Below are 15,306 nucleotides of genomic sequence, written 5' to 3' on the forward strand. Positions count from 1 at the left end.
GGTTTCTGCAAGGGAATAGCCATCCACAGTGAGGACTGGCTATCCTTCTGTTTGTCCACTAAGAAGTGAAGCAGATTGGGGGTGGTTATTAAGAGCACTGGATTTGGACATGGAGCCCAGCTGTGCCAGTGGCTCTGTGACAAGGGACGATTGACTCCCTCTCTGTGAACCTCAGTTTCCTTATCTGTGACCTCACTGGTGGTGGGGAGAATTTAAAAGAGAGCTATGTAGAAGGGTTTTTGCAGCATTCCTGAAGTGCAGCATAGGTGAATACCATATGTCAGTGCAGGTGGGAAGCCTGGGTCCTTGGGTCACCTGTGGGCCTCCATGGTAACCATTGCCCTTTGTCACTTTGATCCTAGACTGCCTCTTCAAGCTGTGTCCTATGAATCGCTACTCGGCCCAGAAGCAGTTCTGGAAAGCCGCCAAGCCAGGGGCCAATAGCACCACCGACGCGGTGCTGCTGAACAAACTGCACGTAGGTATCGGGATGGCCGTGGTGGGCTGTGGGCAGTGGGCATGGTGGCCGTGACTGGTCCCTGGGTGGTGCCTGAGCACGAGGGCTGGCGCCTGGCTCAACCCTCCTCTCCAGCTGCTGGCTTTCTTATGCTCCTTTGTTAAAGGAATACGAGGGAGAGGACCCCAAGAAGAGGCTCATTGTAGCCCTCTTGAGATGTCTGGGAGCCACTCTGGCCTCTGCCCCTTTCACGGGCAGTTTTGGGCAGCAGAATGGCTACCAGCACAAGATTATGAATGTGATCTTGAGCAAGTCCCTCAGCTATCTTCCAACTCTGTTCCTTACCTGTAAACTGGGGATGATGGTAATGTGTGCCTCAGGAGGTTGACCTGAGGATTATATGAAAAGTGACATAAAAGGCACATGAATGATGCTTACTAAACTTTGGCTTTTATGATTGTATTTGTCCAATTTGTCACCTAAGCAATGTGCTCATGCCACTGCTGATGTGCTGTGTGACTCCAGCAAGTTTCTGTAACTCTCTGAACCCGTTTCTCTTGACATAATTCCTTTAGTACCCTGCACTCAGAGGGTAATCTGTGTGGAAGTTCTAGAAGTTTAGAAGGCGGGTCGAATGGACATCCATCGTTGTGGAGTTGAAATTGCCACCCAGCTCCTGCTTGTCATCTGCCATCATGTTCTCCTCCACGTCCCTGTGGTCCATCCCATGTTCTCTCCCCGGTCCATCCCTGCCCAGGAAGTAACCAGCATGTGGCATTTTGCTTGTTGCTGTGTGTCCCTTGTGCCTACAGCATAGTAGCGCATAGTAGGCCTTCAAATAGGTGAGTGAAGAGTGGTGATGCACCTCGCAAGAGTAGCTGTGAGCACCAAGGACCTTGCCAGGTTCCCCAGGTCCGCCTGCCCTGTTTGTGACTTGATAGGACAGTGGCCTAGCCAGCGGCGTTCGCTAAGGTAGGGGCTGGGTGGAGGTTTGTCCTCTTCATTCAGCACCTGCTGTCTCACGAGGCGCTCATCCAGGAGGGGTGAGAGCCCAGGTTCCTAGGCTCAGGGAGCTGAGGCCCCTTCCTGAGGACATGCGTTGCACCAAAGATAAGTGCAACTTCTTGTGATTTGCAAGACCACATGCCCAGACCCTGCTTGACCCTCCAAAGCTTCTGAACTGCCCTCCAGCCAGACTTGATTGATTGATTTGAACCCAGGGATGCTGAACCACTGAGCCCCATCCCCAGCCCCTTTTACTTTTTTAAGTTTTGAGACACAGCCTTGCTAAGTTGCTTAGGGCCTTGCTGAGTTACAGATGAGATTTAGTTCATTTCCTTTTTTTTTTTTTTTGAGCACCCCAGGATTGTACCAGTCGCTTGACCTTTGCACCCACGGTGTGTCCTGTTGGCAGAAAGCATCTCCTGGTTTCTCTTGAGCGGGGACCTTGCATCCTTCTTATCTCACTGTGCCTCTCATCTTGACAAGCCACCTCCACCAGTCTAAGATCTGTCCTGCCTGTTTTCCTCCCTGTATATACCATCCCCAGCGCTGATCATAGGCTGTGGTTATTTTTAGTCATTTCTTAATTATCTGTCACTCATTAGAACACCAGCTCTACAAGGTCGTGGACATTGTCCCTCTTGTGGATGGTCACTTCCCCAGCTCCTGTCACCCTGCCTGGCGCGTAGTCAGAGCTTTGGAAACAGTTGTTGAGTGGGTGAGCACTGTGCTGGGTGCTGGTGACAGAACAGTCTCAGCCCTCTAGGAGCTCCTTAGAGGAGAAGGGGTCAAGGGGTGGGCTGTGGGTATAGCTCAGTGGTAGAGCACCGTCCGAGGAGGCACCAGGCCCCTGGCCCCATCCCCAGCCCCAAAACGGGGAAAACAGGTAATGACAGTGTGACAGAGGCCATACTGCAGGGCAAACCACCCGAGGGAGGGGAAGCACACAGAAAGGTACCACAGTCTGGCTTTGCTGGATGAGGAGGTACGGTTCAGTGGTCAGGGAGGGCTTCCTAGGGGGACAGAGAAGGGACTCGTGAACCTGAGCCTGAGGTGACTGTGGGAGTGAGAGGGGAGAAGAAGACATGGGGGGTGAGGCCCAGGAGGCTGGAGACTGCTCTGTGCACTTCAAGAGCAGCATCTTCCTTGTAGCAGTAATAGTAGTTCGTGGACTTAATTTCCACACACCCATTGCTCCCTATCCATAGCAAATAGATAACTTTCTGAATCTGTGATAGAGTTCATAATGCTAAACTTTAAAAAAATCAGTTACAAAGGATAAGTAAAAGGAAAATAATAAATTGCATAAAAAGTTGGATACCTAATGCTCAGGACAACGATTCTAGAAGATGGGAGGGAATCAGGCCCTGCGTCTATTTCTGCACGCTGCAGGTACCCAGTCTTAGTTATGCAGAAAGCATGTTACCTGTGTTGTGATTTTTCCAAAAGGACCAGCAGCTCTCGGAAGTACTACAAAGAATGCAAAGTGACATTTTCCTTTGTCCAAAAGTACTTGCCCTTTTGTAAAATCTATTAATAGTGTTAATCAAACCACACATTTATCTTTGTGTAAAGTGGAGTGAGGTGCTAGATTAAGACAGTCAGACACCTTTTAACTTAAGTGAATGTCCAGCCAGCCCTGCACTTAAACGGCATGAGTGGCAATTCCTTGGATAGATCTGAGCCTTGGCTGGCCTCTGATGGCGGGCAGCATGCCTGGCTTCTGTTGTAGGAGTAGCATCCTTCTCCTCTTGCAGTCCTTGTGCCTGTGCAGAATGCCCCTGAAGTCTATGCTGGGAATGTGGGTAGGGAAGGGTTCTGCATGTCACTCAGGAGAGAGCTGTCGGGTGTGGAAGGCGTCTCTGTAGAAGGTCTGCGTGTCTTGAGCGTTTGCTTCTCTGCTCTAAAGATCGTTCTATTCCACGAGGTCTCATTCGTGTACCTCCAACTCTTTATCTCCTACTCTTTTTATAGCAGGGGTGCAGATTCCTGTTGCTCTTGGTCAAGCAGGAGACTAGTGGGGAGAAAGGGGGTTGGGTGGCAGTGTTGCCCACGGAGGGAGCCTGTGTGCGGGTCTGGAGGGGGCAGTTCTCTCTCCCTGCGGGGACTGTGTGGGAAGCCAGGCTGAGAGCCACACAGTGTCTTCTGCTTTTTCAAGAGAAGATAAGAATCCATGCTTTTACGTGTAAGACCTCCATTTAGAAAACATGTTGGCAGCTGATTCAATTAAAGCTGGAAATGTGCACTCAACACCAATCCCAAAATGGCTCAGGCCGAATGGGATGGTGGAGTCTCATTTGCCACCGGTGATCTTCTTTTTTTTTTTTTTTTTTTTTTAATATACTTTTTAGTTGTAGGTGGACACAATACCTTTATTTATTTACTTTTATGGGGTGCTGAGGATCGAACTCAGTGCTTCACATATGCTCTACCAGCCTGTCATCTTCAGGTTGTGTTTTATTAGCAATTCCTTTTGATGTTCCTTTTCTGCCAGTGGATCGTGAAGTAAGCAGTACAGATAGGAAAAAGAAACTATCTGGTTCTTCAGGTGATCAGGAACTTTGAATTCCTTATGAGAGAGAGTGAAATGATCTTTCATGAAGTTTGTATCTTAAAGTCAAAGAAGACCACGTCTTCCCCCGGCTGAGGGTTACCCGTGTGACTTTTCCAGGCCCTGCGTGTTGGTCTGTGCTGGACTTTGTGTAGGTCCCTGGAACTGCCCTCCTGTTGTCTGAATGTCATTACGTTTCGGTACAGTCATTAAAAGGGCTGTGTTTGGGGTCAGCCACTTGCCTTCGGCCTTCATTTTTATTTTTGTCCACTGCCGTGCAGTACCCCAGTCAGAGGTCAGATTATTTTAAATTAATGCCATTTAAGGAATTGGTTGTCTAGACCACTTGACTTCCTTTTGACCAGGAAAAGCAACACCAACAGCCCTTTGAAGGAGAATGACATCTAGTGGCTGGTCCCGGCATTTGCTCCCTCTGCAGAAAGAACTGGATGTTGAGTCTTTGGGTCATGATTTCCCAGAAGACTCTTGGGAAAATGAGCTTCCCCGGCCCTTGCATCACCTAATTCCTCCTGAAGCAGGAGCTCCCTGAAGCTGTCCACCTGTCCCCATGAACAGGCACCTACGTTGTTTGGATTAGGACAAATGATCACTTAGATTAAGTCATACCTTTGATAGGAAGAACCAGAGGAGCGACAGATCTTCACTGTCTTTTAAAGCTTGGTTGTTTATTTTCAGGAGCCTGGATCCATTATCACATGATGTGATCAGAGCTCGCTGACCTTAACTAACCTTTCCTCACTGTTCCAGTGACCTTTCTATGGTGATTCAGTAATGGTTTCTGTGTTTCTAAAATAAATGAGCAGGTGACTATGATGGGGTTGACCTTGATGATGTTTAGGGAACACAGGAGGTGGATAGTGTGGCAGAAACCCTAGCATGGACTGTTCTCTTCCTTCCCCATGAAAAAACAGCCCCCAACCCGTGTGAAAGGAAGGGAGTCCTGGGGATTCCATTGTCAGGATTTTTAAAGACTGAAAAGGTAAAATCATCATCATCATCATCCAGGTTATTTGCCACAGACACACAACCAAGATGTTTTTAGAGTTTACATACATGAGTTCTGCAGGAGAACAATTGCAAAGTAGGTATGAGTAAGAGAAGGAAAAAATAAAAACTTAATTGATAGGATCCTTAAATCTCATTCCTTGGTCACGCACTATGGTGTACACCTGTAATCCCAGCAGCTCAAGAGGCTGAGGCAGGAGGATCACAAGTTCAAAGATAGCCACAGCAACTTAGTGAGACTCTGCCTCAAAATTAAAAAAAAAAAAAAAATTAGGGCTGGGGATGTGGCTCAGTGATTAAGTGCCCCCTGGGTTCAATCCCCAGCATGCCTACCCCATAAAAAAGACAAAACTCCTTAGTGATAACCTTGATTTTTATTTTGGTATGTGCCCTGCTTGCCCACAGGGAGATTTTTATATAGTTAGTGGAAACATACTTTTTAACTTTCCTTTAACTTATTTCTTTCACTCTGACATGGTTAAACAGGAATCTGTATCTACCCTCCCACCCCAGTACTGGGGATGGAATCCAGGGTCTTACATATCCAGGCAAATGCTTACTGGACTACATTGTCAGCAATACGTCTATTTATTAATTTAATTTAATTTTGAGGGAGGGTCTTCCTAAGTCGCCCAAGCTGGCCTTGAATGTGAGATCTTCTTGCCTCAGTAGCTGGGATTGCAGGTGTGCACTACCAAACCTGGTTACATCCTTATTTTTAATAGCTACATGATTACTCCATTGTGTGGCAAGATTATAGTTTTGGATAACTAGTCCTTGTGACAGGGTAGGAAGTGACATTCAGGATCCTGGCAATTTTTGCCACTTTGAAAAAAAAAATGTTGTGTGCATTCCAGTTTATGTAAGCAGGAGAAACTCCTAGAAGTAGAATTGCTAGGTCAAATTAGACCCACTGAAGGGTCGCATTGGTCAGTATTGCTGGACTCCCCTTTAGAAGGGTATTGTCAGTCTTTGGCAGTGTGGGTCAGCATGTGGAATACGTTTATGGGGTATAACATAGCATGTGTTCCTTCCAAAGAACCAGCCTTCACCGGTGAATGCATTTGATGTTTATGTATTTAGCAAATTACAGATTTTTCTCCCTAAACAAAGAGCTAGGAAAAGTGAATTCTTAGAATGGTCCGTAAGTTGAATGCCTTTAGCATTTCTTCAATAGTGACATGTAGACTCGGTTACCACTAAAGTTATTCATAGAGATGAAGAGAGTCTTAGCTTTTATTGTAACAGAGAGCCTTAACTGAATTTTAGGTGCCATATTCAAGAATATCTTTGATGAATTGGTCCTTCTCCAATTTTGATTTTTCCTGTTTATTTTCTATGTGTTTTTAGACAACTGCACTTGCTCCGTAGAGGAGCTGGCATTTAATTAATCTTTAATGTGACACAGGCACCTTTCTAATGCTTATTTGACATTTTTCAGTTATAGTAGTGTCCAATGAGTTGCTACTTTTACACTTAGTTTAATAGGTAGGAACTTAATATTGTAGATTAAAGTATCTTAAATTGAGATCTTTGGAAATTTCTTAAGAGTAAGGGGAATGTCCACAAGAATTTTTCCCCGTAAATAATTTGAGTCCAAGAAATGCTACTTAAGAATTCTCTAGCTGATGCAATGATTGATTCACAACTGTAATCCCAGCGATTTAGGAGGCTGAGGCAGGAGGATCGAAAGTTCAAGGCCAGCCTCAGCAATTTAGTGAGACTCTGAGCAACTTAGGGAGACCATGTCTTGAAATAAAATATAAAAAGGGCTGGGGATGTGGCTCAGTGGTTAAGAGCCCTTCCAGGGTGATGTTTGGAACAGAGGAAGATCCTTATTTGCTTCTTGAAAAATGTTAGGTTTAGTTACACAGAATCCATTGATTTCATTTTTCTTCCTTTGACTTTTTCCCCCTCTTGAGTTTCCAGTCAGTGCTTGCTGAGAACCACTCGGCAGAAAGAACAAATCACTCTGTGTACAGTACAAACTCCCATTCCAAATGGATCCACTCCAGTGTTTTGTTTGGAAAACGGCTTCAGAATCTGTGGGTATTGTGGAGCTCTCTGGAAAGAATGAAGCCCAGGCAGGAAAACAGGGAGACCGAGGGAGGGTTTATGGAGGGGAAGGAGAGAGGGCAGAATTGTGGCCCCGGGCAATGCCACGTTGTCTGCCCTGGTATTGTTTCCGGACCTGTCTTGAACCCAGTGGCTCCGTTGAGTTGCAGTGACCGCCACGCACGTGGGCAGATCATTTCCTTCCTGGGGTACGGTTCTGTTGTGGGTCTGGATTGCCTCCTGACCTACCACTTTTATCAAAAGATGTGCCTTTCTAAAAACACTTACCCCTCAGGTGGAGCTGGAGTGGATGCTGAATTTGAAGGGAACAGGAAGATCCTTGACCCAGCTGACTTGGGTCCAACCCTTTGGAAATTTTGATCATTAGAACATTCTTAGTTTTAGAAATCTGTGCGTCATGATAATAGTGCAAAGTCATTGAAGGGGGGCCCAGTGGTAGACGGTTTGTTTGCCTGGCTCATCTGAGGTCCTGGGTTCTGTCTCCAGCATGGCCCCAAAAATAAATTAATAAAATATTACCAAAAGCCTATGATGTCCCTGGCAGGCACTGTCTCAAAGCCTAGCATGGGTCCCCATTTTCTGATAACTACACTGAGTGAGATTAAGTGACCAGGGCAAGAGGACACAGGTGGCACAGAGCAACCCATGACGAAGTCCAGAAGGGCAAAATGAAGACAGGTTTCCTGGGAGAGGGACCCACTGACCTCCATAGCCCCCAGGGAAGGGGAGAGTGTTTGGAAGGTTCTTGAAGCACACTGTGGTCATCAGGGTTTCCTTCCATACAGATCCATCCTGACCCCACCCCCACCCCGTTATTTGACTTCTCTTTCATTCATTCAGTTCAGGGTTGGAGTCGGGGGTGGGGACAGCAGTTTGCTAACTGCCTGGACCTAAGTATTCCTCCTTCAGCATCACTGTAAAATGATAGCAGTGCCCTCAGAGTGGCACAGGAGGATGCATGAGAGACAGCTGTTCAGGATGCAGGCCCTGGCAGTGTTCTAGAACACTCTATTCAGCCTGAGCACATTTCCTTGTATGCAGTGTTGGACTGGTCCTGTCTCCTGGCCTCACTGTAACAGCACAGATTTGGAACGAACCCAGTTGTGAATTTGAAAATTCTCTCAGCTACTTCATAAATGGGCGAGTCTAAAAATTTCAGCAAAATTTCTACTGTCCTCAGTAGAGAAAACGGTTTAACCCAACTCTGGCTGTGGGATGTGGACCACACTGCTTAAGCTCTCTCTGTCTGATCTTTCTTTCTTTAAGTTGTTGATAGAACTTTATTTTTATTATATGTGGTGCTGAGAATCAAACCCAGGGCCTCACATTTGCTAGGCGAATGCTCTATCCCTTAGCCACAACCCAGCCCTTCTGTGTCTCTTTTCTTTCTCTCTCTCTTCTTTCTCTTTCTCTCTCTCTGCTAAAGCTCAAATTCTGAAACTTGTATATACCAAGTCCACATTCTACTAAACAACCCTGGTGACTTATTTTATTATTTTCTTTTTTTTTCTTTGTAAATTGGGGTAATGATCTCCCCTCAAATAACTACTACATAAGTTGGTTAGATTATAATTAATGTCTGACAAGACTAGCTAGCAGTTCACATGCAATGTGAGGTGTAGGTATCATTTTTGTTCTCATTTTACAAAAGAAGGAGTTGTTAAATAACAAACTCAAGGTCACAAAACTACAAACTACCCCCAAACCCAGCATTCAAATCCAGTTTTATTTTATTCTAGAAGTTTTAAAAGAGGACTTTTGCCAGTCACAAAAGGGTGCACCAGTGCTGTTACCCTCACTCTCTTTTCTTTAAAAATACGCAAACTTTGAAGAAGTCTCTCCCTTAGCAAATGTCCATGCATTCTGTCAAGAAAAAGCTCATTTTAGAGAAGTCAGAGAGACCAACAGGGCCAAGGTGTGGTGGACGCTCCTTGGCCACAGCCTAGGGTGCATGGAGGGGTTTGCCTGTGTGGTTCTTGTGTTGCGGGCATGGGTTCAGTGTTGCAGAGCAGCAGAACCCACAGATGCCTCTTTGTGACCATCTCCCCCCACCCCCTTCTCCCGCATAGCATGCCGCGGACTTGGAAAAGAAACAGAACGAGACAGAAAACAGGAAGTTGCTGGGGACCGTGATTCAGTATGGCAACGTGATCCAGGTAGGTCAAGGCTGCTCTTCTCTTCTGGAGGTGACGCATGACAAAGAATGACACTGAGAAAGTAAACACACGGAACAGAATTTGGACACTCTGCCTGTGCAGAAGGACTCCACGGAGTAAGGCAGTTTGTTACAAAAGCCTAGTGTTGGTTACCAGTGATGCACTCTTGGGCTTTGTGGCTGGCAATCTCTCCAGTCTGAGCATCTGCTTTGGCTACCCCCACCTGACAATTTAAGATCTGTCCAGATAGTTCAAGTGGGAACCTTCCTACCTGAAAAGGAGCCTGACACAGTTCTGCTGAACTTTCAGGAGCTTGGAAGTTCTTTCTCTTTGGCTTCCCTATAACTTCTATCTTTTATTCAAGAGCTGTTTGCCCAGAGATAATAATATAAGCAATTCTGTACCTTCCAAATTTTAAAAGTCAGCAGCAGTTATTTTGATGCACTTTTTATTAATGAAAAATATTAGATCATTCCTAAATCTTATGGGTTGGGAGGCTTACTTGGCTTTTCAATTCATCACCAGGATAAAACCCAAGCCAGGAAACAGCTTCTGCAGGTCTGGCTCAGAAAATCCATCTGAGTGGATCCTAGTCTTGCAGAAGAGAATGTGAGGAATCCCAATGCCTGGGGACCTTCTCCCTTTGTCCAGTTAGCATATCATTTTGACCCAGGCACAAAGGATAGTGATTACCAACTATTGAATACCTGGCATGTTAGGTTTCCTTCATTATTTCTCTTTTGGAAAGATTTTGCTTACCCTGAACCTTACTTGTTACAAAGGAATTCCTTCCCATTCTTATTGCTAATAGTTTTAATCAGGAGCATGGGAAAAGTAGTTAAAAAGAAAACCCAAAACTTAAAAGGAAGCTGTCATAGTTAAATGGGTTATTTAGATGGCTTTCTGAATTAGCGAAAGTAGCTCCCAAAATCTGTTTGGAGGTTAAGTCCTGTTGGTCCCACTCCTCTTTAAGTTCCATCTGATTGAGAATGGCCACAGGGGCCACGTGAGCTTGGAATTCAACATGAGCTCTCTTGCTGAGCAAAGCTAGTGTCCTGAAACTCACAGCACAGGGTCCCTGGTTTGGTTAGACTGGAGATCATGGCTTGAACTGAGAATGAAAGAGGCATTCAGGGACCAAGCACCTAAACTCCTAAATGCATTTCAGTGAAGGTTCTGGGACTTCCTGTGAGATTTTGGGCAAGAAATCTTGCTATATTTCACCTTGCTGTCCAGCAAAATGGAAATGGTAATGGTATCTGCTTTCTTGGGTACTTGAGAGGAGCCTGTTGGAGAGTGAGTCTGAGACTTAGCAACTAGTGGTTTTTATTACTGCCCCCAAACCTGCAGCTGGGATCCACCTCTTGGTAATACTGGTTTGTCCTCTTCATGGGGGATCAGAGGCCACTCACCTGAGTAGTGAGGATTTGGAAGGACATTGCCTCCCTGTGTTTATCTTGGCCAGAGGTTGTCTGGGGCTCAGACCCTCCCTTGACGACCCTGTTAGAATACCTGGGGACCCCCTGAGAGTGCCCTGGCAGTGGTTTCTGTTAGCAGGTGAACAGGGTATGGGAGTTGGCATTGGAATTCCAGGGGGGGTCCTGCCATTTGTTTAGGAACTGGGCAGTCCTTCATGTCCCCCTCCAGTGTTTCTCTGGACTCATGACTTGGGAAGCCATGGTCAGCTCTTCCTGGTCTTGACCAGCTTGCAGGAGAGCTGTCTTCCACTCCATCTCCAGTCTTTCCATCCCTTCATGTCACCATCCTCCAAGACTCAAGTGTTGGAGCCTTCAAGGTGGAAGTCCATGGTTACCATGTTCTTCCATGTGAAGTGACAGTCCCCTAATGGGGTTGCCCTTTAAAGGACACTGTTTCTTGTTCTCAGAATTGTCCTGCTTAACTCCACGTTGGTGGCAGGGCATACTCGGACTGCAGTTCGTCAGCTCCTTTGCACAGGGTAAGGCTGCTCCCCTCCGACAGCTAGCTGGTGACAGAACAGTTGACCTGAGCAGAATCCATATTGTCCAAGGCCGTGCCGAGAAAGAAAACAAATTTTGTCTTCTATTTTGCCCTCTGCTCCCTTTACTATTCCTTCTTTTCGCATCATCCCCAGCCTCTGGTACTTTGTGGGCCTCCTGCTTCACAAGCCGTTCAGTAGTTGGACGAACGTCTGATGCATATTCTATACATCTGAGAGAGAAATGTCAGGGAATTCAGAGGTGGACTGACACTCCTGGTTTTCTCTTGTTGGGTTTTTAGCTCCTGCATTTGAAGAGTAATAAATACCTCACTGTGAACAAGAGGCTTCCAGCTCTGCTGGAAAAGAACGCTATGAGGGTGACCTTGGACGAAGCCGGGAATGAGGGGTCCTGGTTTTACATTCAGCCCTTCTACAAGCTTCGGTCCATCGGAGACAGCGTAAGTGTTGCACACTCCAGGCCTGGACGCCAGGCCTCCCGCCATCCCTGGATACGGAACTCCACTCGGAGAACTTTAAAGTTGGAACCAGAGAAGTTGGAATCACTATGGAAACGAGTGTTTGGGAAACAAGGAAATTGTGTAGAGAATGTGACCTAAATACGGTCGCTATGTTTTTCCTACTGGGCCTCTGAAACACTCCTATGGAGAGTCCATTACCTCATTCATTTTACCACAAAAACAGCCACCCCGTCTTAACATCCCGGGGAGGATCCCCGTCATTCCAGATCCATCAGCGGGATAGCAATGTCTGTTTTGGAAATAAACCTAGTAAGGAGGGAGCATGGAGAAGAAATGACGGCAGCGGGGAAGGAGAGTGGACTTGAGGTTTCCGTGTAGATTAGCAGCCAGGTACTCCGCCGACATGGTTGGTCCTGAGCTGGCCCCAGTCCTGAGGTCTCTACAGAATAGGAAGCCACAGGGGCCTCTTTTCAGGGCTGTTTAGAATAGTCCCAATATTTGTTAGTTAAATTAATGAGCCATTACGTGGGCACACACTTAACAATGAATATGTTTGAAAGCTATTAGCTGTATTCTTGACCTTGTTAAGGTTCTAAAATAGTTGCATTTTTGCTAAAAAGAAATTTGTGCCTTAAACAGCATGAAGTGTTCTCAAAATACTCAACTAGCCTTAATCTAAAACTAGGTTTCAACATTTTTTTTATACTGCCATTTCAGTTTATAAGCTGTAAGCAGTTTAAGAGTGTGTGTGTGTGTGTGTGTCTCATAAGATAGAGGAAAGCATCCCCTCACCATTGGTGTACAGTGAATATTGAACCCAGACTGGGAATAGGAGAAAAAAAAAATCTAGGTTTCACCACTAGTGATGGTTTTATTGAATATTTGTTTATTCTTCTGGAGTTAGAGAAAATTTAGGAATGCATGATCCCCAAAAGTATCGAACCAAAAATAGATGGGGTTTAAGTCTAAGGAAATCATCTCCTCCACTCCCTTTTCTTCCACCCCTCCAATGAAAAACAAATGTGCCTTGTTCTGAATTTCATTTTCAGCCAGTTCTTTGCTTTTCCTATTCTTTATTCCATTTAGCTGTGACTTAGCTGAGAAGATGACTTGAATAGTTATACTATTGGAAAAGTCCTTCTCATACGGCAGGTTATAACCTATTCCTAAGCTGCAGAATCAATTTACTGGGGTGTAGCAATAATTTTGGGAAGTAGGATACAATAAAAAATACCAGAGTGTGATACGCATGAAGGCAAATATTGTTTTAGGAATAACTTTTGCCACACACACACATACACACACGCTAGAGTGTGTGTTGCTGTATATGTGAATGAGTCATACTAGGAAATCTATTGCAGTCACCAAAGTATGAAGGTCATTGCTTTAGAAACACGTAAGTATGGTTTTGTTGTTTGCAAAGTAAAAGACTTAGTAGCCTACTTTTCCTAAAATTTAGTCAAGCACTTATTTTTATACACGTATCTTAACTGAATGGAATGGAGATAGGAGATTTTTCTTGCTGCTCTGGACCAACTTGGAAGATAGCACTGTATAATTATTGACAGTCCTGTACCAGAATTCGGCCTTAGCCTCTGGGCATGACCCCACCCCACCCCCTGCCCAGAGCCAGGTTTTAAAGCTGCCCATCTGGCCACTCCCAGACCAGACCAGCCCAGCCTTCAGTCTGTAGTCCAGATCCGTCCTTGAAAACCTGTTGCTCCTTCCTTTCCAGGTGGTCATAGGTGACAAGGTTGTTCTAAACCCCGTCAATGCTGGCCAGCCCCTGCATGCCAGCAGCCATCAGCTGGTGGACAACCCTGGCTGCAACGAGGTAAGGGAGACCGAGTCACGGCTCGTGGGAAGCGGCAGGCCTTCCTGGGGCTGGAGCTTGTGCATGCTGAAAGGGACTTCAAGCACTGTGACATCCTGCAGGTGAATAACTCGAGGCCCAGAGTCAGAGCTGACACACTAGGTGTGCGCGTCTCTGCGCAGTGAGTGGGGGCGGGTAGTTCACCCCAGTGCCCAGCCTTCCCCGTGGAGGCACCGTGTGCTCATATGTTCAGTCTGCAAGGACTTTTTTTGCCAGTATGTTTGACCTGACCACAGGGACACCTCTTTCTAATTTGCTTCTCTAAAGAATAGGGTGCCTTTTTCTAATTCCTAAGAAGGGTCCATTATAACACGAGTGGCCCTGCAAGGCTGTCTTGCTTTTGCAGTATAGATGTTTAGACTCTAAATTGACAGGTACAAGACACAGGACAGTAACTAGTTGGTGACATGAGTATCTGTTTAATGGATAAGGACCCAGGCTCTGGGGTGGGTCAGATAGGGATTCAAATCTCAAGTCTGTCATTCCCTGGCCCTGGTACTGCGTATTAGTTACCTCATCTCAAGGTTTCCCTGTCTCTGAAATGGGTGTGATGGGTGTACCTGCTCTTTAGGGTATTGCTGAGTGTTAAATGACACAGTGTTCGTACTCAGCTGAGTGCACAAGTAATGGCACTTCTGATAATGATGGTCATTAACATTTTCATCTGTATACACTGGATTCATTTCTTGGCTTTGAGGCTCATTCTATTTGATCAGTCTTTGTTTTTGTTTGGCCTTTACTTTTCTGGCTACAGAACAAGAGACTTGGAAGAAAAGGAAAAGATCATTGCAGAAGGGGTGGGGGGAAGTTTTTCCCTCATTTTACGGTACCTTGCACATATGAGAGAAAACATCCAACCCTTGATTTTTAAGTCTGGCTTATTTCACTTACCATGGTGTTCCTTTGGTCCTATTGAGAGCATAGGTAAGGTCGGGTGCAGATGAGCCATTTATGATGAAATACTTCTCACCGGCCAGTTGACTCTGCCGGTGCTGGGTTCTCGATATAGTTAAGACTGTAGGGGTTTGGGGCTGAGGCACGCCCTTGATCCTGGAATGTCGGGGCTGTGTGACACATCGTGGTGAGGAGTGTGATAACTAATCTGTTTTCTAGGTCAATTCCGTCAACTGCAACACAAGCTGGAAAATAGTCCTTTTCATGAAATGGAGTGACAACAAAGATGACATTTTAAAGGGGGTGAGTTTCCCCTGAGCCCAGAAGAAACACCAGACCTCTCTTTGGGCAAGATGAAATTAACGACTACAGACTATGCTCCCCATGGAGCATTTTTAAAAGTGTACCCAAGGGTCATGATTTAGTGAAACCAAATGTTCTTACTTTAAAAAAAAAAAAATAGAAAAAAGGGGTTAGTTTGCTACTTTATGGGCTTGGCAGCTTTTTGATACTTGGTTTTTCTTGGGGTAGCCAGGGTCATTTTCTTTTTAAACTCATTTTTCCTGAATTCTTTTTTTCTCTTTTATTGGTACACGATAGTTATGCATAATATTCGGGTTCATTTTTACAAAGCAGCACATGCAGGGAGTTTCATGGACTTCATTTCCGTTTCCAGTAGCCATCCCCTTTCCCTCCTTACCTCCGTCCCCTTATGGTCCTTCCTTGACCTTGCAGGTCTCCTTTCCCCTGTTCCTCTGTGTGTGTTTGATTGGGGCTGTGTAGGTGTACATAAGGGTCGAACTCACTGTGCTACGTGTGTGAATCCACAAAG

The 15,306-nt window shown here is 45.6% G+C and overlaps 1 protein-coding gene across 19 annotated transcripts in view; it reads left to right on the forward strand.

The window, feature by feature from the left end:
• The window catches only part of Itpr1 (inositol 1,4,5-trisphosphate receptor type 1), a 389,291-nt gene that overhangs the window by 113,859 nt on the left and 260,126 nt on the right, over positions 1–15,306 (forward strand). For all 19 annotated transcript variants that reach the window (XM_048787037.1, XM_048787038.1, XM_048787047.1 and 16 more), the window contains 5 exons: positions 363–478; positions 9,182–9,268; positions 11,528–11,686; positions 13,443–13,541; positions 14,694–14,777. In XM_048787037.1, the coding sequence (XP_048642994.1) occupies positions 363–478; positions 9,182–9,268; positions 11,528–11,686; positions 13,443–13,541; positions 14,694–14,777 (545 nt within the window). The remainder of the gene's footprint in view (positions 1–362; positions 479–9,181; positions 9,269–11,527; positions 11,687–13,442; positions 13,542–14,693; positions 14,778–15,306) is intronic.

This window comes from Marmota marmota, unplaced genomic scaffold (genome assembly GCF_001458135.2).
Source record: "Marmota marmota marmota unplaced genomic scaffold, marMar, whole genome shotgun sequence".
Taxonomy (NCBI): Eukaryota; Metazoa; Chordata; class Mammalia; order Rodentia; family Sciuridae; genus Marmota; species Marmota marmota.